The 21,625-nt window shown below is 45.2% G+C and overlaps 1 protein-coding gene across 2 annotated transcripts in view; it reads right to left on the reverse strand.

Annotated features, from left to right (window-relative positions):
* Positions 1–1,633: 1,633 nt before the first annotated feature.
* Positions 1,634–21,625, reverse strand: part of TNN (tenascin N) — a 31,347-nt gene continuing 11,355 nt past the window's right edge. Inside the window, exons 4-17 of one of the 2 annotated variants that reach the window (XM_075038612.1) lie at positions 20,862–21,125; positions 19,780–19,965; positions 19,155–19,244; positions 16,909–17,172; positions 13,048–13,311; positions 8,239–8,369; positions 7,590–7,722; positions 6,571–6,722; positions 5,366–5,462; positions 4,508–4,675; positions 3,651–3,814; positions 2,919–3,058; positions 2,169–2,237; positions 1,634–1,845 (exon numbers count right to left, since the gene is read on the reverse strand). In XM_075038612.1, coding sequence (XP_074894713.1) covers positions 2,201–2,237; positions 2,919–3,058; positions 3,651–3,814; positions 4,508–4,675; positions 5,366–5,462; positions 6,571–6,722; positions 7,590–7,722; positions 8,239–8,369; positions 13,048–13,311; positions 16,909–17,172; positions 19,155–19,244; positions 19,780–19,965; positions 20,862–21,125 — 2,090 coding nt within the window. In that variant the 3' untranslated portion in view covers positions 1,634–1,845; positions 2,169–2,200. The remainder of the gene's footprint in view (positions 1,846–2,168; positions 2,238–2,918; positions 3,059–3,650; positions 3,815–4,507; positions 4,676–5,365; positions 5,463–6,570; positions 6,723–7,589; positions 7,723–8,238; positions 8,370–13,047; positions 13,312–16,908; positions 17,173–19,154; positions 19,245–19,779; positions 19,966–20,861; positions 21,126–21,625) is intronic. The other variant, XM_075038613.1, reaches the window with a different exon arrangement.

Consider the following 21,625-nt stretch of genomic DNA (forward strand, 5'->3'; position numbering starts at 1 on the left):
TTGAGCCAACAAAGCCTAGAGCCTTGACCAGAAGTAACACTGCTGCTTTCCAAGAAAGTGCCCAGTGCAGTAAGGCACTCCCATCTTCTCTTCAAATTACACCAGAGACCAGCATCTTTGGGACAAGGCATGCCTTCTCCCTCCTCCTCCTGGGTCAGTGCTGGGACAGTGGGGAGGTGGCTGAAGAATCCACCACCTCTCTCCCTGCAGCGGCATTTGGCTGGGGTCCCCCACAGGAGCACTGGCCATGCTGCACCCTAGATGTAATACAACAGATAGGTCCTGGTTCCTGGGGCCCAGCCACAGGACAGGCCCCCATCGACATAGTAATGCTGAGGCAGAAAGGATCCTTCTGGGATTCAAATTCTGCTCCTGGGCATGTTGCAAACCTCACTGGCTATAAAATTTAAGTGATGTCAGGGCAGAGGTTTCAAGAATCTGTTTTGGCCCTACAGTATCACCATTACAGAGCTGGGTATTGCAGCAAAACACGGGTAGTAAGAGGATGTGAAATTTTTATGGGACTACCCTAAGCAGCCTGAGCCTTGAAAACAGAACAGACATTTCCTTAAGGCAAACAAACTGCATCATCTGAGCAGTCCCAACTTCTAAAGCTGTAGCACAGACTCTGGTTAACCCCCAGAAAGTCTTTCCACAGAGGCCAGCTGGATACAGGGACGTTTCTCCTGCACTAGTAACATGAAGAGATGATGCCATCCTGTGGCTGTTCAGAAATACTGACTTCCCACAGCGGTTTTCCAGCAGCCACCACTTTGACTGCCCTTCATGGTGAAAGAGGGGCATGTCATTAGGAGGGACAAGTAAACCCTCCTCAGAAACTGCAAATAAGGTGTCTCATTTGCCTTTATCTCTGAAATACAAAGCTCATACCGCTCAAGAGAATATTCTCTACTCTCAAGTAAGATTCAGCTGTAGAAGAGAACCATGTTTTGCCTCTGCACAGGAAAGAGCTGCTGGCAGCAATCACACCTGCTGCTTTTTAGAGCATACGCTTACTTTTAGAGGGGCCATGTGTGAGGCTAGTCCTCCGGTCCCCCTCAGTCACCTTCCTCATGTCCACACTGTGCCCTTCAACTGAACAACATAGTGAAACCTGTCCTCACCTACAGACAAGTGGGCAACAGGGAGAAATCACTTCATCACCCTCGTAGTTTTCCTGTGTCCTTCTCTCACGCTCTTAGTGCAGAGCCTGCAAAACACTTCAAGTGCAATTTTCCTTCCCTCTCCTCCCTCCATTAATCTCCTCCTTCCCCCAAACCAGGGCTTGGATATCTTAAAGCAGCTCAGATGAGTCTTTGCCTGCCCACCCATGCAAGAGGCACAGTCCTGAAAGTACTATGAAGAATTTAGTACTCGCCTTCGAGATGACTCTCTAGTTAGGTCTCCTCAGCCAGGTCCTAGCACTTATAGATCAATTAATTGCTTTGCAGTATTAAGCCACAAAGAGATCATATAGTCCCCATCCCTGTTTTGGAGCAGACTCCAAAGATCTAATTTTCACAGCCCTGGTCTGGGCCTGGGTATTGCTCTATCTCCATAAAGAAGGCTTAGTTTAAATAGGAAGAAAAATAATTCTGCCACCCAAAGCAAAGAAGACAGAAATATTTTAAGAGCTGCTTTATTTGCAATTTTATTACTTCCCCCAAAGCCTGGGAAGGATTCTTTAAAATGTATTACTCAGCTTAGCATTAGGATAGGAAAGGCCATTAAGACATAAGACAATCACGTTTCAATCTGCTCAGACAAGGAAGCCTTTGAGCAAGCATCATTTGGTGAGATCATACTTCTTCCTCGGCTGTAGCTGGTAGTCCAGAATTTTAATATCTGCTCAGGGAAAGAAAATAAAACTCACCTTTATGGCTGTGAGGAAAACAAGCAGCCAAATGTGAAACCATGCACTGGGGCCCGAGGGAAGGCATGCAGGATCAGTTTAACTCTGAGATGCTAGTTTTAGAGGTAGATGATAAGCATTATCACTTCAGCATCACTAGCTACCACACTGATAATGAAAAAACAGAAGGCGTCAGATGGGACAATCAGAGAATTATTTTTACGGTCTGTAAGCAGCCTCTTAGACAAGGAGTATGCAAGAGGCAGGTTTGAGATGCGGGGGGCAGAGCTTGGAGGAGTATAGCCCTTACACTCACCCTGTTCTGGGCCTCACCCGGGAGTGTGAACATTAATTTATTGCATGTCTCCTCAGGCTTTTCTTCAGGCTGGGAGACAAGAAGAGACAAGCAAAATAAAGAGCAGGATTTTAACCTGGAGAGATGCAATACTGGAGGTTGAGGAACCTAGACTACAGACCTCATCTGGATTAACAAGCCTTGCCAGCAGCCTGACATTTCCCAAAACCCAGCTCTTTGACTGCAGGAAGAGTAGGGAATGTGCCCCAAATGATGAGGGGAAACGAAAAGAGGACCACAGACCAGGACATGGAGAGAGGATCATCTCAGGAAAACTCACGTAAGTTAGACTATTATATTTTAATGGGTTAAAATTTAATTTTTTTTAAATCTGAAGTGGATGACACCAGACGACAGAATTAAGAGGAGTCAGGAGCCTGGGTTTTCAGAAAGAACAGCATGTGTTAAAGCTTGTTTTATGTAAAATTCATAGAAGTTGCACATATTGGATCAAGCAGGTCCTTGTCAAGTTTAGCCAACCAGGGGAGCTACAAATGGGATGCTCCCCACAAGCCCCCTCCCAGACTCTGACAGATCACCCATCAGGAGCTCCAAAGGCTGGAAGCAGGCTGGGCTGCAGATCCAGAGGTCCCTGGGTGCACGTTGGTCAGCAATTGTCTCCAATGTATTGGAGAAAGCTATCTGAATCTAACTTTGTTAAGAAATACTGAATCATTGTCTTTGGGTACTGCACAGCATTCAATTTAAAACCTGATCTCCTTCCTCTTCCCTGGTAGAGACCTCTTCTTCCTCTCCAGGACTGGCTCATTACTGGGAGACTGAGGACGGATCTTCATCTCGGTAAAAGGGATGGAGAATTCATGGCCTTTCCATGGCTCCCAGTTCACACCCTGGGAAGAGACCAAGGAATTTCTTCTACTAAAGCACCCAGACCAGGTGTTAGAAGTCTACCACTGCCCCCCTCTAATACCATTTAACCCTCCAATAAACAGAGATGCTATTGTTCACCAGATTTTGATTGTAATTATAGTCAGTCTTCTAGACACTCCTAATATAAATCAGATCTCTATCCAGTTTGGAACACAACAAGACGGAGCCATCTTCAAGCCCAAAATAAGCCTGTACAATGAGATGCATGCCAAGGCATGCACTGAAAGCCAAAGTATAGACTACATGAGACAGTGAGCCAGCATCCTAGCGTGGCTCCTAGTGAGTGTTCTTTTATATATTCTCCTCAGAAATCAAGACAGCTCCACCTCAAGTATCTCTGCCCACAAGAATCAGGGGGCCATGAGCTCAAGTCCTCTGGATCCAGGGAGTACAGAGCAAGAGCTATAAGTTTCCTTATGGATCATTTTCCTTTCAAATGAAATGAATTAGGATAGCCTGGACAATCTCTCCTGCTTGAACAAGAGACATCCCCCCATGTGTTTTCTCAAGGCTAGGGAGAAGAGCGAACCACCACAGAGCTCTGACACTCACCTCACTGTGCTTGCTGTCCCCATATTTCCCATTGAGGTTGGCCAAGTGGCAGTTCTTGTACCACCATGCACCATGGTGTGTCAGAGCACAGTTGCTGAGAGCGACATCATTGTCTCTGTCCCACGTTGTGAACTTCCAGCCATTGTGGTAAGTCATTGCATCCCCTAAGGAAAGGGATGAAAGACACAAATAGGAGTAAGATACTACAGTTGCTCAGCCTGAGGGCTTATACACCCTTCAGGCAGAACACAGCAGGCCTGTCAGGGGAAAAACAACAGCACAGGATAGGTCTGGACAATAATTTCTAAAGGGCTGCTATTAGAGAGCATGCCCAAGACCTGGATTCTCCCAGCAGAAGATCTAAACCTTACGGCAAGAGGATATTAAAGGATGAGTGGAAGACTATGGATACAATGGCAATGGTAAGGATTTACCAGTGGCAGAAACCAGCACCAGGATAGCTACTGCTGTTGAGCAAAGTCCCATCCTAAACAAAAGCCACTTTTTTGCACTTCTCAGCTGGGAAGCCCCAGAAGTTGCTCCCCCATCAGCACAGGTTACCTCATGGAAATGCTTCCCAGTCTGCCTTTTCGGCTGGTGTCTCACTGGGTTACAGAGCCCTCTCTTCCCCATGAAAAAGCAACTGTTTCTCCTGTCTTCAACAGTAGACAGGCCTGTGGGCACACTCTCCTCAGTCTTCCTAGGAAGTACAGACTTCTCTACTCAAAGAATCCCACATCTGATCTAACCTGACCCAACGAGCTCCCTCTCATGCTACTGGCAAAACAAATACCCAGTTCCCAGCATTTGCTTCCCTGTGCTAAGCAGAGACAGCACAAGTACAAGGCACTCCTCACCAGCATTGCCTCTGTAATTCCCCACCGACAGCCTGTATCTGTCCCTGCTCGAGGCAACCTGGAAGAAGTCATAGACAGCATAGACAGATTCACTGGCTGTCCGCAAATCCACCCGGAGTTCATAGCGGATGGGGCTGCTGCTTGTGAGATTGTGCAGCTTGTCAAGACCTACAAGAAAAAAAGAATTACTCTTAAAAAGCAAAAGCCTGTTCGCCTTTGCAGTCCTAGACTCTCACCCTGTGGCCATTTTTGTTAAATCAGCTATTTCCTGCCTCCCTCCCTGCTTGATGCTGTCGTGACATTTTGCCAAGTTTATGCTGTCTTATCTCATTTTCTGGAAAGAGACAGCAGTATCAGAAAAAACAAACAGCCTAAACCCGCACAAGATTGGCTGTAGTGCAACATTATTTTTCCCAGAACATTTAAAGACTCTTGCTCCAAAGGCCTTGACCTATTTAGTGCTGGATTCTCTGATCCACACAGAGTTCACTAACAGAACAAGACAGACAAAAAATGACCGAGTACACCAAGTTTTGTGTAGTATCCTGGTCTTTGCATTTTCACAAATGCAGTTTCTTTATTTCCCCTCTCATAGGGACACACAAGCCTGAAATAAACCTTTCCAGAGTTTGGCTTGCTCTGGGACTGCTCCAAAGCCAAAAGATGTCAGTGGAAATACTTAGTGGGCCCTAGAAATCCCTCAGTGCTTCACTGGCATTTCTAGGGAAGACACAAAAGCTGACAGTTCAAGACTCCAGGCTTGGGGGTGGGGGGTGGCAGGCACAGGATATTTCAGCATTTACGTGCTTCTGCAGAGCTAATCTACAGCTCTTCACTGGTCACACCCATGTACTGTACCAAGCCAAAATTCCCCAGTGGGATCTCCAAAGCCTTCCACATAATTTTTCCAGCGTTTGTAGAAATCCACCTCGCCAGTGCTCCGTCTTTGAAACACCTGCAAAGCAAGGATTGCTGAGTGAGAGTTCATGACAGGCTGAGGAGAGACAAGGAGGATGGGGATGAGAAATGTTCATCCTGATTCAAACACAGACGAAAAGGTGAAGCATTCAGGAACAGACAACTCTAGCTAATGGTACACTGCACCTGAGCGGGGTACAAACAGGAATCCATTTCCATTTTCTGACTGCACATAAGCACTGGGGTGAATGCTTAGTTGTGCAAATTTTACAGTTTACTTTCCACAAATGCCTATGGACAGCACAAATCTGAGTGTGATCTAAACACTTGGACAAAACAGGCTTAGAGACAAGATCCACAAGACATTTATGTTTCTAAACTTCACCAAAATCAGAGGGACTTGGGCAGTAACACACAACTATTTATTTCAGTGGCGAAAAATCACTTATCACTGAAAATGAAAGGTGAAAAAGGGAATAAAGATATTTTTATTCAGCTGTTTAGGGAGATGGCTATCAGAGAACCTCAGATTCACTCCTTCATGTTCATACACATTCCCTACCTCAAAGCATCTGTGCTTCTACCTCCAGATTCCTTTGAGCCACTCAACAACCACCTGGTCAGGATCCAGGTGCATGCTCACAGCACTAGCATTTAAAAGACTAACAGGCATCAGCTGAACTGCATTAACTATCTATACATATAACCTTATACTGTGGTCAAGATAATATAGCTTAGTTAACTCATTATGAAAGGCAGTTAAACTAAGCTGTACTACCTCATCTTATGACACAGCTGAATCTACCCTCATAGACAACTCCCATGTCCCAACCGGCAAGAGGTAACACATTAAGCTGTCATAACTCAGTCATTGCCCTCAATCAGCAGTAATATATGCCTGTGTGGCATTCACAGCCAAACAATGAAAAAGCCTTTGAGCCATTCAGCCTCCCACAGCATTCCTACCGACAGTCTGAGGGGGTATATCAGCATCTACTACCCTTCCCAAAACGTGCCACTCCATCAAGGCAGGAGCTGAAACACAGTAGTGCAGTAGAGCAAAAGGAGCCTCAGCTAACACCAGTACCAGGTCCATTTGATTACATTTGTAAAAAAAAAACAAAAAGAAGCAGAGAATCACTCACTATCCACCCGCCTCCATCAGTGGTCATGTCACAGTACACCTGCATTGGCCTGCTGCCATCCCCGTTCAGGTAAATGGTGTACATGCCGCTGGAGGCATTTCCGTTCTGCTGCATCTGGCTGCAGTCCGCAGGATATGGGTAGAGGAAGCTAACTGTGAGAAAAGAGGCAGCAAAACTACACATCAGCAAAGCAGGCCATAGAGCTGGAGGAGGCATTTCACACCATTAAGAATCTCCTAAGGACAATGGTACTGGAAGAGAAGTAAAGAAAGCAGCAGCCCCCACTGTGCGCTCACACAGTGCCCAGTTGCATCAGCAGGTTGCTGCTGGCAGCCTTCCCCACCGCCTGGGAGCTGGCACATGGACGGGGTGGGTCCCCAGAGGCTGCAACAGTTGTAGTTTTGCATCACAGTGAGAGCAGGAAGAGGAGCCCTTGTTTGTAAAGGTGGGAAGGACAGTAAACAGGGACTTTAATTTCTCTGCATTTCACAATTTGTCCACAACTGGCAACCCCTGTGGGCACTGGCACAGTACGAGAGGCTTCCACAGCAAGCTAGCTTGAGATTTTGTTTGATTTGCTGCCATTCTGGTGTGCATTTCCTGACCTCTGAAAACAACCTGGGCAGCTACCCAATGCCACAAGAGTACTTAAACAGCTGTGCCCTACCGTTACTAGGATGGTGCAGAAAGATCTCTAGCGTATCATCATCTCTCCTGCCCACTGGCAGCTCACCAGCAGGCTTTGTCCTGCACTTGGCTAGCAAAGTTTGCCAGCAGCACTGACCAGCATGGGCAATCTCCCCTCACACTATCCCACTGTGTTTCCAAGCCTCCAGATGGTGTGTCTTAGGATGGACACCCAGCCAGGAGACATATCATTGATTTGCTAGATGGTTTGCTTATGACCACGTAGTTTCCCAGTGCATCTGTAGAACATGAACTCCATCTCTGACCTCTACCATAAAGCACAACAGCTGCAGAGCGCAGGTGAAAGTGCAACACCTAAGGCCAATTCCTACCTGTTGAGAAGGTACTGTCTGTCTTTCTGCTCTGGTGATCTCCCTTATAGGCCATCACAAAGATGGTATACCTCACTCCTTGTTCCAGTCCTTCCAGCACAAACCGCTGTTCACTAGGACCAAGCTGTACTTCCTGCCAAATAGAACAGATCAAAGGTCCACACGACTCTGAATTGCATTTAGCTTTTCTGTACCACAGTGCCTCATACTCAATATGCATTTACGGGCTTTTCTTGTGTAGTTTAGACAGGCACATTCACTGTATATCCTTGAAACATGGAGTCCATCTCAGAAGGAATATTTGGGGCAAGGTCTCAAGAAGCACTGTTAGGAAACCCTATCGCTGGTGAGTGCTGCCCTTACAGGTAATAACAAGTTAGAAAACTGAAGTGAAGCAGCAATCATGTTCTTGCACCTGGAGATCTGTTGGGAAGAGGCATTCCACTGTCACAAAGTCCCTCCACAGCTTCCACTCATGACAGTAGCACATCTCCTTCCTTAAGCTCTCCCTCCCTGGGCTGCAGATGCTATAGATTCCCTCTCACAATTGTTTTTCTGTGGTCCATATACCCACAAGAACAAACTGGCAGAGCCCATAATCATAGGGGTGATTTCAGTGAGGTCTGCAGGATAGAGGAATTCACTGTACCTTGCTTGTGCCATCTTGACCCTGGTAGGTCAGAGCGTAGCCGTCAATCTGTGCTGCAGGAGGAGTCCAGGTAACCACACCAGTAGAATGAGTCACATCTGATACACGGAGGTTCTTGGGAGGATCAATCTCTATTGGAAAAGAAAATTCAAGTCCCATTGCATAAATGAAATGCAACTGCAGTGCAGGGCTTGGGCTGAGCTTTCAATGCTTGATCCTGTTAATTGGAAAGTACAGAAGTCGCCCAGTGACCTTCATAGCCTGCAAGCAGCAGAAGCCTTGACCAAACACGGCAAGGTCTGCTACAGATCTGGTTTGGGATGTTTTGTGAAGCCCTGCAATTGGCTCAGCTGTATAGGGTCCAGGAGCTCCTGACACATCTGCCTGAGAAATCTGCATCAGGCTCATCTCTGAGGAGCATTCACGGATAGGTCAGGTTTGGGCTTTATGCCTCAATCCTGGAGCATGGCCCTAGTGTGGTCTGCTGAGAGCCCCTACGCCTTGTTTCCCTATTGCAGATGAAGAATGACTTCACAAGCTTTATTGTTGTCATGCTTCAGTCTTCTTTAGTAAATGCAGGAATACAAAGAAACCCACAGCTTTACAGTTTAGTCGGTGCTGTATATGGGACACCAGCTCCTTCGCTGACATCAAAGGCTTAGCCAGACTTTTCCTGTGCAGACTACTCAAGTTCAGCACGAGCAGAACAGAATTATTTTTAAGCAATGCCAGTTCACAGCAGTTGTCAAGAAGCATCTTATGAGATACCCACAATAGGGCTGCAGTGCTTCCCTCAGGATAAAAGCAATTTCTGAAGCTCAGTTGGAAGTAACAACAATGGAAGCAGCCTCTCCCTAATTTTCATCCTGTGCTTGCTATATTCTATATATTTTGGGACCATCTTAAGGAAAACAATTTAAAGGAGTAAGGTTTGTCCAGCTTTCCAAGTTGTAGAGAGAAGGTTCTTGGTGGACAGTGTTGGCCTTCAGGGAAGACTGTTCCAACCCTGAAGTACTTCTGAGTTTATAGCAAGCTGTAACTGAATAATTCATCTCAATTCCCTGCTCTTCCACAAACCTCCCTGGGGGACTATGGGCACGTCATTGTCCGTAAACCAGGCAACAACACTTCCCAGACCTTGAAGAGCACTATGAGGATAAGCATAACAACAGTATAATGCATCAGTGAAATATTACAGTTGCTAAAAGGCCACAGAGAAAGACAAGGCTAAGCTATATCTTAGATAAATGAGTGGAGCAGTGTAGTTTCTCCCAGGAAACGCTGCACTCCTCCTGCGTAGGGTTACCGCTTAAAATTGATACAAAGGCAAAGAAGAAAAAATCAAAACACCAAATACAAGGAGAATAACAGGGACAGTAACACCAAAGTTCATGCAGCATGTTGTTTAAAACACTGGCTATTCACTATAAGTGAAGACCACCTTCTGCTAGGGTCGCGAGTTAAGCATTAGTTCATTATCTAATGAATTCATGCGTCATTTGCGAGACCACTAAAGAATTTATTTTAAGTAAAACGACCCAGAAAACTTACAGTAGCTCACTACATGTATACCTCCCGCTGGACAGAAGAGGGAGCTAAAAGGTACCAAATCCATCACGAGAAGTAAGGGATGGGAAGGGCAGCCTTAAAGTCTACAGTTTCACAGCACTGCTCTTAAAAGGCCAGTCAGCAGTTTCCACAGGTGCAGCGGACCACCGCAGAACAGCTCCCTGCCACAGCCGGTTTTAATGCTAAGGAATAATCACCCATCACCTTGAGTAAGAAAATGTTTTGGGTTTTGTTTTGGTTGTTTCCTCCCCCTCAGAAGTTGTATTATTTTAGCAGAAGTGTCATTACTTTTGGAAATGTAACACACACACACAAAAAAAAAGTATGTGGGGTTTTTTTGTGCAGATATTTCAAAAGTATTCCTACTAATGCTAAATGCATTCCCTCTCCCAGCATTTTCACTTCATGTGAAACTTCCAGGTGTCTCCATTTTCATTCCGGTTCAAAAAAAAAAAAAAAAACATTTCAAATTTGCTGAAACTCTCCTTGCATTTCTAGTTCCAGATAGATTCAGTCTTTTGGCCTCAAGAGATCTCCATTTGTCCCCACCAGCTGCCCTCAACTTCTGTAAGCACTGGGGAGCTCTCTGGCATCTTGCCCTAAATCTAAGCTTCAGCTGCTCGTCTCACACCAGCTTGATTCATAAACTAGGAAAAAGTACATTAGCAAGGCCAATGGATACAGAGTGCTGTTGATAATGTAGAACTGGAGTAAGATAAGGTAAGGCACTGAGGCACAGCCATCTTCAGACTGAGGCCTCAGGACTAAAATATCAAGTAGAGATACAGGGAAGAATGATTGTGCAGAAGAAGGTCCAAGTGAAATTTGAGGCTATGTCAAACCTAAAATCTTATGAACCTTGAGAGACATCCATTAGACCAGTTATTTGGTACCACCTATGGCCCTGGAGTCCTGGCTGACGTGGATACAGTGAGGCAAAGAAAAAGATGTGAGAGACTGAGGCAGCACCAACACCCTGCTCCCCTTTATCAGCCTCTCCCACAAATATCTCTTTTTGAGCTGTGAGGTACCAACAAAGTGTAACGCTTCTCTACATTATGACTGAGGAAGGAAGTCCTCAGTAAAAGAAGCGGCCAAGGGCAAACATAACCATAGCTAATTCACCATGTGAAACTACATTCCTCCTTCCATAGCTACAAAAATCACACTCCAAGATCTCCACAGGTCACCCATGAGAGTATGCCTGCCCTCTTGCTCTCCTTGTTTCTTTTCCCTGCCCAGATACAAATAATGCACACCACATCTGGCTCCAAACTAATCAGGATAGCAAGACCTCTGTCCTGTCCCATCTCTCCCTCATTCCCAGGAGGCACTAGCAGTGTACCCTGCCAATCAGTCTTCAGCCTAGCTAAGCAGCCAACTTCTGTAAGCAAAAACCTTGATTATACAAAAGGAATTACTGATAGTTAAGAGACTTTATCCAGGCTCAAACCATTTGCTACCCTTTCATGTTTTGGGAGATGATTAAAATAGGGGTGTTTCCTTCCAAGTCTTGATTAATTGATAAATACTATTCTTACCAGTGACACTAGTTGAACCATTCTAAGTTTAGGCAGGATTCAACAGCAGTAGTGTATGCTATGAGGCAGAGCTCAGCCACACCTGCAAAGCTTAGCATACCTGAAGACCAAAAAGAGTAGGCAAAGCTGATAAGTGAGGACTACAATGCTTTAGCAAAGTGCTGTGAAGCTTACACCAGGCTGATAGCTTCTGAACTAACAAAGCAGTCATTAGTTCCTAAAAGTTCTCTAGGCTTGGCACCATCTCTATCTGAACCTTGAAGGTGCCTGTAGCATGGATGTCCCCACACCACAGGTGACCAGAAAGACAAACCAATGTCTAGTATATGCTCTGCAACAGGCCAGAAGAAAATGGGACAGAAATTGAGATGACTTCCACAACAGTGTCATGTAGAAGCACAAAGATTCTCTGGAATATCTGTCACTGCCTCAGTGCTGAGCCTCTTGCTTTGTTGGGTTCCTTTCTCTGCCCAGAGGAAGATGACATATTCAATGCCAGGTTTCAGTCCTGTCAGAGTCATCGTAGTCTCATTCTTTCCCACTTCCATCTCCTCGGTGTCATCATCAACAGAGGTGTATTTCACCGTGTACCTATCTATGAGAGCCTGGACCCTGTCCCAGGAGATGATGGCAGTGTCCTCTGTCACTTGGTCAGTCACCAGGTGAGCTGGGCTGTCAATTTCTGCAGGGACAGTTAAAAGTAAAGAACACAGGCTGTCACCGTCAGGCTGTACTGTGACACTGTGACACTCCTTGCCCTCAAGGGCCTTGCCAGTTTCTTCCTTTTTCAAGTCCTATTTCTGATCACACATTGATTGGACCCGCAAAGCTGGGAGGTGCCAAGGTCTGAGGTGGTTCAGCTGGGGTCTGTCTTTAATCCTTACAGGTGCTTTCCTAGGGAACAGCACAGCCAGTCCTGACCTGGACAGAATAGAACTTTTGCAAAGCAAGGTATTGTTACTTTCTTGTTTTCTCATGGTCACAAGCCTCCGAAGCTCATATACATGTCACCTGTCCAGAGAGTGAGAGAACAACCAAAGCTCTGCTGTTAAGAGACCAGGATGACCCAGGTACACATTTACTCATCCTTCTTCAGCAAGTCCCTGACCTAGAGCATGGGTCTTGCAAACACTTGCAACTGCTTGCAATGGATTCAGATGTTATGCTTTAACAGTGTTCTCATAAACTGGCAACCCTCACACTGGGCAGATCACTACACCACCTTAACCAGGACTGGCCGCACAGGCAAAAAAGTCCTGGTAAGAACAACTGAGGAACCAGGGTTAATCATCCTATAGCAAGAAAATGCATCCTGCATGCTGTTTCTTTCTGCACTTCAATTTCTTCATCTGCAAAAAGGAACTGAGCATTTCCCTATTCCATGATGAAGGATAAACAAATTAACCAATTAAAATAAAACAAGACTGTACAAATACACAAGCAACACGGATGCAAAGGCTTCAATCTCCCTAATCCTTATTAGTATTCACAACACAGCCCATTTGTAGTACATATAGGTAATTAGAATCTCTCTGTGATGATCTTGAATAGGTTTCACAGCAAGATATACTAACCTGAAGACTTGATCTGTTAAGCCTGAAATCTCCCTCTGCTGTGAAACTGTCTTGGGATGCACTTATTCAGTGTTAAGGCAAAACCGAGCTGTAACTTATACTCTTAAAATCTATTGCCCACTTACTTGTCACAGCCTCAGTGCTGGCCCTCTTGCTCTGCTGTTCTCCCTTTTCTGCCCAGATGTAAATGACGTACTCCATGCCTGGCTTCAGTCCTGCCAAGGTAGTGACATTCTTGTCTTTCTCCACCTCTCTCTCCTCTGTGTCCCCATTAGCTGAGGTGTAGCTCCCTCTGTATCTGTCTATTGAAGCCTGGACTTTGTTCCAGGAAACAGTAATTGCATCCTCTGTCACCTGGTCAGTCAACAGCTCAGTTGGGCTGTCAATTTCTGTAATCAAAAGTCATAATTATTAGAAGTTTTAGTACAGTGCTGTGGTAATCACAATGGTCTAAAGACACAGACAACACAAGTTTTATAGGCAGAGGTAGTATGTTTTATTAGACTATCAAATATATTTGGGAAAACAGATGAGCTTTGGGAAACAACTCTATGCCCAAAGACCTAAAAAGGGCTTGCATGTCCAAAAGCTTGCTTGGTTTTTACTCCAGCTCAAACTGGTACATCTAATAGAAGTTCTACCTTTAGCTATAAACTGTGTTTTGATTATTGTTGCGGTTTAACCCCAGCCAGCAACTAAGCACCACGCAGCCGCTCACTCACTCCCCCCCATCCAGTGGGATGGGGGAGAAAATTGGGAAAAGAAGCAAAACCTGTGGGTTGAGATAAGAACAGTTTAATACAACAGAAAGGAAGAAACTAATAATGATAACACTAATAAAATGACAACAGCAATAATAAAAGGATTGGAATGTACAAATGATGCGCAGGGCAATTGCTCACCACCTGCCAACCAACACCCAGCTAGTCCCCAAGGGCGATTCCCTGCCCCCACTTCCCAGTTCCTATACTAGACGTGACGTCCCATGGTATGGAATACCTGTTGGCCAGTTTGGGTCAGGTGCCCTGGCTGTGTCCTGTGCCAATTTCTTGTGCCCCTCCAGCTTTCTCGATGGCTGGGCATGAGAAGCTGAAAAATCCTTGACTTTAGACTAAACATTACTGAGCAACAACTGAAAACATCAGTGTTATCAACATTCTTCTCATACTGAACTCAAAACATAGCACTGTACTAGCTACTAGGAGGACAGTTAACTCTATCCCAGCTGAAACCAGGACAATCATGCAGTGTAAATAACTGACACCTAAGCAAGTCCCATTGGATATCACCATTTGTGGAGCCAAGTCATTTTGTACTGTTGGATACAGGGCAAGGTAGATAAAACTGCTTGCAGGTGCTAGGTGCTAACTGCTTGCAAGTCCTGCCATTCTTGACGCATTAGTAAACACACTTGCATGTCAGTGCCAAGGTGGCCGAGCCTTGGCAGGGCCAGTCAGCCCTCTGCCCCTGCACAGGGTGAGCTGGGCTGCTCATTTCTGTAGGAACAGTTAGGATCGAAGAACACTGGTTGTCCCAATGAGGCTACACTTACTCCTTCCCCTCAAGGGCCCTGCCAATTTCTTCCACTTCTCATCCTTTATTTCTTATCAAGGATGGGCCTGAACTAAAAAGCTGGGAGGTGCCCAATTCTGATGTATTTCAGCTGGGGTCTAGGTCTCCTCCTTACAGCTGCAACAACCGGGCTTTTTGTTGGGGAGTGACAAAAGCACAGCCAACCCTGCACAGGCGGAGAGGAAAGCCTATGCAGAATATGGTGTTACTGTATTTTGCTTTCTGAAGATCGCAGTCTCTTGCCTGGGTTTAGGAATTAGTTTGCCTTGCTCTCGGAATTAACTCAAAATCCAAATCACCTGCTCAGAATCTCCATCTGAAATGGAGCTCTCCTGGAACAAGATTATTTCTCACCAAAGCAAAACTTCCTACCTGTCACAGCTCTGATGTCTGCTGGGCTCCCCTTTCTGCCCAGAGACCGGTGGCATACTTTTTGCTTGGTTTCAGTCCTGTCAGAGCAGTGATGCTCTTGTCCTTCCCCAACTCCATGCCCTTTGCGTCCCCATCAGTTGTGTTGTATCTCACCAAGTACCTGTCTATCAGAGGCCAGACCCCACCCCAAGAGATTGTGACTATGTCTTCTGTCAGCCACCTGGCCACTACATGGACACTAGACTGGCAATGTTTTCAGAGAAGGTTTCAAGGTGAAGAACCAGGCAACAGCACTAGTAGGGACTATGTTCACATTCTCCACTAGAAAAAAGCCACTTTCAATCTCCTCCTGTTATGACAGCCATTCCCCTGCCCTTTTCACAGATGGAAGCATGATGCTAGATTTCATGAGCTTCAAGTCACTATCACAACACAGCCTGCAGGAACATGGCCCTTTGAGGACAGCCCAACAGCGTGTAACCTTTACACAGAGCACATTGTTTTGTTTTGTTTTGTTTTTTCTTCACTGAACTGCTAAATACCTCTTAGCAGCCTGAGCAATGAAGGACTTGCAGACGCCTCTCAAATTATTGGAGCAGCATTTCTTATTCTGGCTTATTCTGCTGCAGGCTCTAAACTCCAGGGTACAAATGCACAACCACCTAACAGCCACACTGTAATTTACCACACACCAGCTTAGCTGCACTATGATTTACCACACATTAGCTACAGTAAGAGTTGTGATTTTCCACCCATGCGTACTAATCTCACCCCTTTTGTGAGATGAAAATACATTACTTCTCATTTTAATGAAAGATGCTGAGGCTCGTTTGTGTCACCCTAGAGTGGTGCACACTGGGAACGTACATTTGAATAATCACAGCTCAGCTAATTAGCAGTATCAGATGCTCACCTGTGGCAAAAAAAAATCAAGTGAATCATTTTCTTGTGTGATATGAAAATCAAGTAATATGAAAATCAAGTTTGCTCTTTAGTTATAATTGCGCTGCAGCTGGGTATGGGCTGTGCCTGTATGCATATGCAGTGCATTTAACTCCTTAACTCCCTGGGTGGTCCAGGAGCTTCCCAGCCAGTCACCTGATTCAGTAAGAACATGGGCTGGCTTGAGACAATGCACCAACTTGAAAGCAGGTGATTGACTGAGCTTCATAATTAAGCCTTTGACTGATCCTTACTGATGTCCTCTGGATGAGAACTTCAGACAGTCCTACAAATTCCCCGAGGCAGCTCCCGTTGCGTCTAGTCCGATTTACACGCTTAAATTTGTTTGGTGGTTAACATCCTGAGTGGAGCACCCCAAACACTCCCCTAGGTAATTTCTGCTGTAGAAGTGCAGATTGCACATAGATAAGACATTTGTAAATAGTCAGTAGAAACTGCTCCTGTACACACAGCCATGTTGGACCATGGCTGGCTGGATTATAAGAACTGAGCGAAACAGTGGTTCAAGCAGTTTCCCAATCCAGCTGCAGACACTGCTGCAAGCACCCTTCCAATGGAGACTCCCTGTCACCAAGGGACAGTGACCAAATGTCCTGTTTGGGAGATTTGATTCCCCACGTGATTCTTAATTTATGCCATGATCCAAATAAATTTGTTTTTCCTTTTTAACAAACACTCTGTCATGACTACCTGTGCAAAATGTGTGAGCCCCCTGTCCTGTTGGGAAAGGCCACAACAGTCATCCAAAGAAAAGCTTGGAGGTGGTTTATGACATTTTAAAAGCAAGGCACAAATTATGTGTTCCAGTTATGAGGCTTTAGTTTTGGTTGTGTTTCATTGTTCTCTGTACCAATAGTAACTGGTGCCTTGCCATAGGGTCTGCCCACAACAGGACTCAAAACAAAGAGTCTTCAAGTTGAGCTGGAGACCTGTTCAGCCACACTAGGAAGAATGACATGACTGTTTTGCCTCACTAAAAACCTATGCAAAACAGGAGAAGCTTTACTAAAATAAGTGAAATTGATGAAGGAGTTTGAAATTCAAACTCAGCTCCCTACGCTGCTGCTGCTACAACTTACCTGTCACAGCTCTGATGCTTGCCGTCTTGCTCTGCTGGGGTCCCTTCTCTGCCCAGATGTGGATGACATATTCCATGCCTGGCTTCAGATCCAGTAAGGTGATGATGTCATTTTCACTCCCCACCTCTATCTCCTTAATGTCCCCATCAGCTGAGGTGTATCTCACCATGTACCTGTCTATGGGAGCCTCAACTTTATTCCATGAGACAGTGGCTGTATCTTCTGTCACTCGGTCAGTTGCCACATTGGTTGGACTATCAACTCCTGAGAGAACACGTCAGAGTGCAGAATTAGGAAACTTCAGCTGAATTAAACCACTACAATACCTGTCATGACATGTGCACATTTCCTTCATTTTTGCTTTGTGGCTTCGGCCAGTTAAAACACAGTCACCTAGGTTCCCCCCTACAGCCCCTCAAGAAAGAAAGGCATCCATGAGAAACCAGCATGGTCAGAGTGGGGAGAAAGCAGGACTGTTCTACCATTTAGATGAAACCTTGCAATTTTTTTCTGCAGGAAGAGCTTGCAGGCTACCTGCCTCACCTTCCATGGGTACCAACTTGAACATTACCTTCTCACTTGCCCTCCTCACAGCACCAAGTATAGTCCCCATCCTTTCTCTGCCTCTGGTATCAGCTGTTTGTTGCTCTTCCCTTTCTGCCTACCCTGCAGACCTGTCTCTCAGACTCCCCCGAGGCTTCTGCTATTTTAGGTGATGAATCAGAATTTAGTGGTAGCTCTTGCAATATCTGGTATTTGTCTTAGTTGCAGCTCCTAAATTCCAGGGGTTACATAAGAATATGAGCAAGATTAGTCACTGTGCATCTTTTTTTTTTTTTTTTTTCCTTTTTAAGAAGTTCTGCAGCCCCCATGTGTTTTCAAGCTGTTCTTCACAGACAAGGCAAGGGTGTTCCAAATAATCAGAATCTACACAGGTCAGAAGAGCAGCCTTACAATGGCAGTACAGAGGTTGTAGGTTTTGTTGTTTTAAATCAATTTTCTTTTAAAGGAATAATTTACAAGAGGATTTACATTACATCAGGAATGTCAGGCCTGATTTGGGATTTTTCAGTCTTTGGATGCAGCATGCCTATGCTTTTGTAAGAGAGCTAAATTTCAGAGTTTCCAGAATCTTGCAGGTAGAATGAGAGTTCAAAATTTTTCCAAGTTCTCTTTTGCAATATAATAGCTCAAAAATATTCTGCTTTTTTTAAGAGCTTGAAGCATTAATGAACCAACAGGGTTTCCAGATCTGCTTTAATATTCAGATCTGGAATGGCTAGGCTGCCAGTTACAGGAAAAATAAGGCAAGTAACAATAGAACCTGCCAGGCCTTCTGAGCTGTACTGAGCACACAGTCGGAGCAGAAGTCAGCTTAAAGATGCTTCTGTGCTCTCCCCATGCTGGAGATGATTACTACATCTGACTCAGGCTCCATTACAAGATGAAGCAGTCCAAAGCATCAACCTCTAAGGGCCAGCAAGTAGCTGAAGCCTTTTCAGTCATTTCGCACGTAAGAGGCAAAGACTCAAGCTACTACAGAAATGCCAGGGCTGTGGGGCTGTGCAGCCCACTGGACAAGCACAGCTTCACCTCCACAGGTGTATCAGACCACACAGCAGGCTGGGACTATAGTCCCCAGTGGAAATGCAGGCCTGGCAAAGGTGTGCTAATCTGCTCCTCAGTCCAACTGTTCTGTTCAGTCTGGTGAACAGAAAAATAATGGTGGAGCCAGGCTATACAGGAAGGAAGAAGAACTTATCCTCTTCCTTATTGCTGCTGGGCTCAGAGATCAGAAAAATCAGCAGCACCAGCTGCCCAGAAGATTCATAAGGAAGGGCCATATCCAGACCACAAATCATGTGTGCTAGGTTTAACCAAGGTCATCCTGTCAATGATCTAGTTAGGGAAGTCATGAACCAGCAAACTTTGAGTTACTGCTGGACATAGCTCTGAGCTCGTCTGAGGGTTGTTATTACATACAGAGGCCAGCTTACTATGCTTATCCTGTGTCTGGCTGGAGCCGTTAGTCAAGGGTGAAGTTACTGTAAGTTTAAAACCAAGGCAAAAGACTGAGCTAGGGCTAGGTTTAGTGTTTAATATACAGTGTAGACAAGCTTAAACAAGATATAAGCAGACCTGGCTGCAGGTCATACATGAAGTGCACCTTTTGTGCTGCGGTCTTGACAGATCTGTCCCCAAACCCTGTAGTAACATCACTATCATAAAAGGAACTTTCCACGTACCAGTCCTACCACTCACTGAGGATGGTTCTCCCTCTGTATCGTCTTTCATGGGTATGACAGTGACCTCGTACTCTGTGCCAGGTTTCAGGCCTACAAAGAGCAAAAGGAAGCATCACCAACAGTGAGGGAAGACATAATTTTTCTTAAAGAAAGCTATTTTTAGTCTATCCAGTTCTAGGTTTGTAGCAGGGAGGAACTTAAAGTTTAGATTTCCATCTAACTTCCTTTTGTCTTGAGAATGCCTTGATAACACTTTTGGTTCAGGCTTGCCCTTAGGGCATACATTGACTACAGTAAGCAGGGATTTCCAAAACATCAGTCTTACCAGCTCTGAAAGAGAAGAATATACTTCATTCCTAACAAGGACAGAATTAAAGCTGAATAAATATACCTTGTAACTTGCTATCCACAGGCTATAGAAGCTTTCTCCCTGTGGAGACACCCACCATTATGGGATAGGGGAAGCCCCATAGATCTCACGCTGGCCTACAGCAGGCAGAAGGTGAAGGAAAACTGGCGATCCACACATGAGAGATGAATCCTCTCAGGACTATGGTCTGACCATCAATTGCTCCTGCCACTTCTCCCTGCCCCTGCCCAGTTTGGAATACCCACAAGTACTAACCAGTCATGATGTGTCTGCTCTTAGGGTCACTGCTTTTGGGCACCATGACCTGCTTCTCATCCACCCCCACCAGGGATCTGAACTTCAGCTTGTAATAATCCACATCTGTTGGTGGGTTCTCCCACTCCACTTCCAGGGAGTGCTCCATCTCCTCTGTCACCCAGATGGCACTGAGTGCAGACAGGACTGGGAAGGACAGCAGAGGACCATGAGGAAGCAGCATCAGCATGAAAAGGTAAACGTAAGATAGGAAGTTGCTAAACAGTCCTCCTCCCTGCCCAGTCACCTGCTCTGAGACCCAAGACATTTTCATCAGCCAAACTGAAGAGTTAAGCAAGTACAGTACAACCATTATTTCAAACAAGCTTCGTTTTATCCATGGTAACACTCCAACTCAAGAGTTGTCTGGCTCTCAGCTCCCACTTGTTGTGCTAGAAGCAAGAAAAATGTCAAAATGACCACACTTTTCACTGTTTTTGCCAAGTGCAGACAGATAGCATAATATCAGCTGCTAACAAACTGAAATTTCAGTTCTCGAGAGACTGCTTCAAACATGCAGTCTTTCCACGCTCAACCTCCTAACCTCAGTAGCATCAGGCTCATTCAGTCCTGGGAAGAGACTATGAGGAAAACTCACTGATGCAGACATATGTGGCAAATTAGTACCTAGGAATGACATCCTGCCCACTTTAAAGTCCCTTCTGCATCCAGTCAAACAGTGCATTATTAGAATAACATGCTGGCTTTATCGTGCATGCTTCCATTCCTGCTTCTTGCAGCAGGCAACATTACAGATTCCCTGGAATTCAGGTGTGCCAATGCAAGTAGGATTTGGACAAGATAAAGTGAAAGAGAGGAAAATTGCAATACATTCAGTCCTAATGATATGTATCTGGGAACAGATTCTCCAGAAAAGAACAATGACAGAAAACTGCAACTGAGGCTGGGAAGAGAAAGTGCTCTCCAGCACTCAGAGAGGATGTTACAAACCTGCAAAGCCAAACAATTCACTCCACTTGTTTGAATCTAACTTTAAAAATCTATGGCTTCTGACTCTGAAGAAAAATGCTTCCTGCTCCTACCTGTACTTGCTTCTAGATACTTGGGCTCACTGGTAATCCCCTTCTTCACATGATGAAGTGTGACATTGTATGTGGTGCCAGGGTGGACGCCCACAATCTCATAGCTGAGCTGCTCTTTGGGCACGTGGACTTGTTTCACCAACGTCTCATACCCTACTGGATAATAGCTAACGACGTAATTATCTACATCAATCATTGGATCCCAGCTGACAGCCAGAGAGTTCTCTGTGGAGTTCAGTAGCTGCAGGTTCTGAGGAGCAAGCACTAGAAGAGAAATGAAGAAAAACACTGCAATGAGGACGATGTCTTGTCACATGGCCAAGCAAGAAGTTTTTTCAAACCTATTTTGAATACAAGGAAAGCACAGAACTGGAACTCCCAGTCTGTAGTCATCTTGGATTTGTCCAGTTCCTTCTGCTCAACAGCATATCATTAAATACAAATGAATACTGCAGCCAGTAACAAATACAGTAATTTCCTGGATGACTCTTTCCAGCTTCTAAACCCACACTGGCATGAGGAAAACTCTCTCATAAAGCTGTCCCTTCCAATGCCTCTAGGAAGAGAAAGACAAGCCAAAACCTTCTTTTTGTATCACTGTCAGAGTTATTTCAAAATGTCAGCTGGTCCCCAAAACTGGGGAACACAGCTTCTCCATAGTAGAGGTAAAAAACTGAGCCTTTATACTGATGGAAACTTACACTGGGTGCCTGGCAGAGACCTGGGCAAATCTGCCACACATAATAAATTTCAGGACACCAACA

The sequence above is a fragment of the Buteo buteo genome, chromosome 10, assembly GCF_964188355.1.
Source record: "Buteo buteo chromosome 10, bButBut1.hap1.1, whole genome shotgun sequence".
NCBI lineage: Eukaryota > Metazoa > Chordata > Aves > Accipitriformes > Accipitridae > Buteo > Buteo buteo.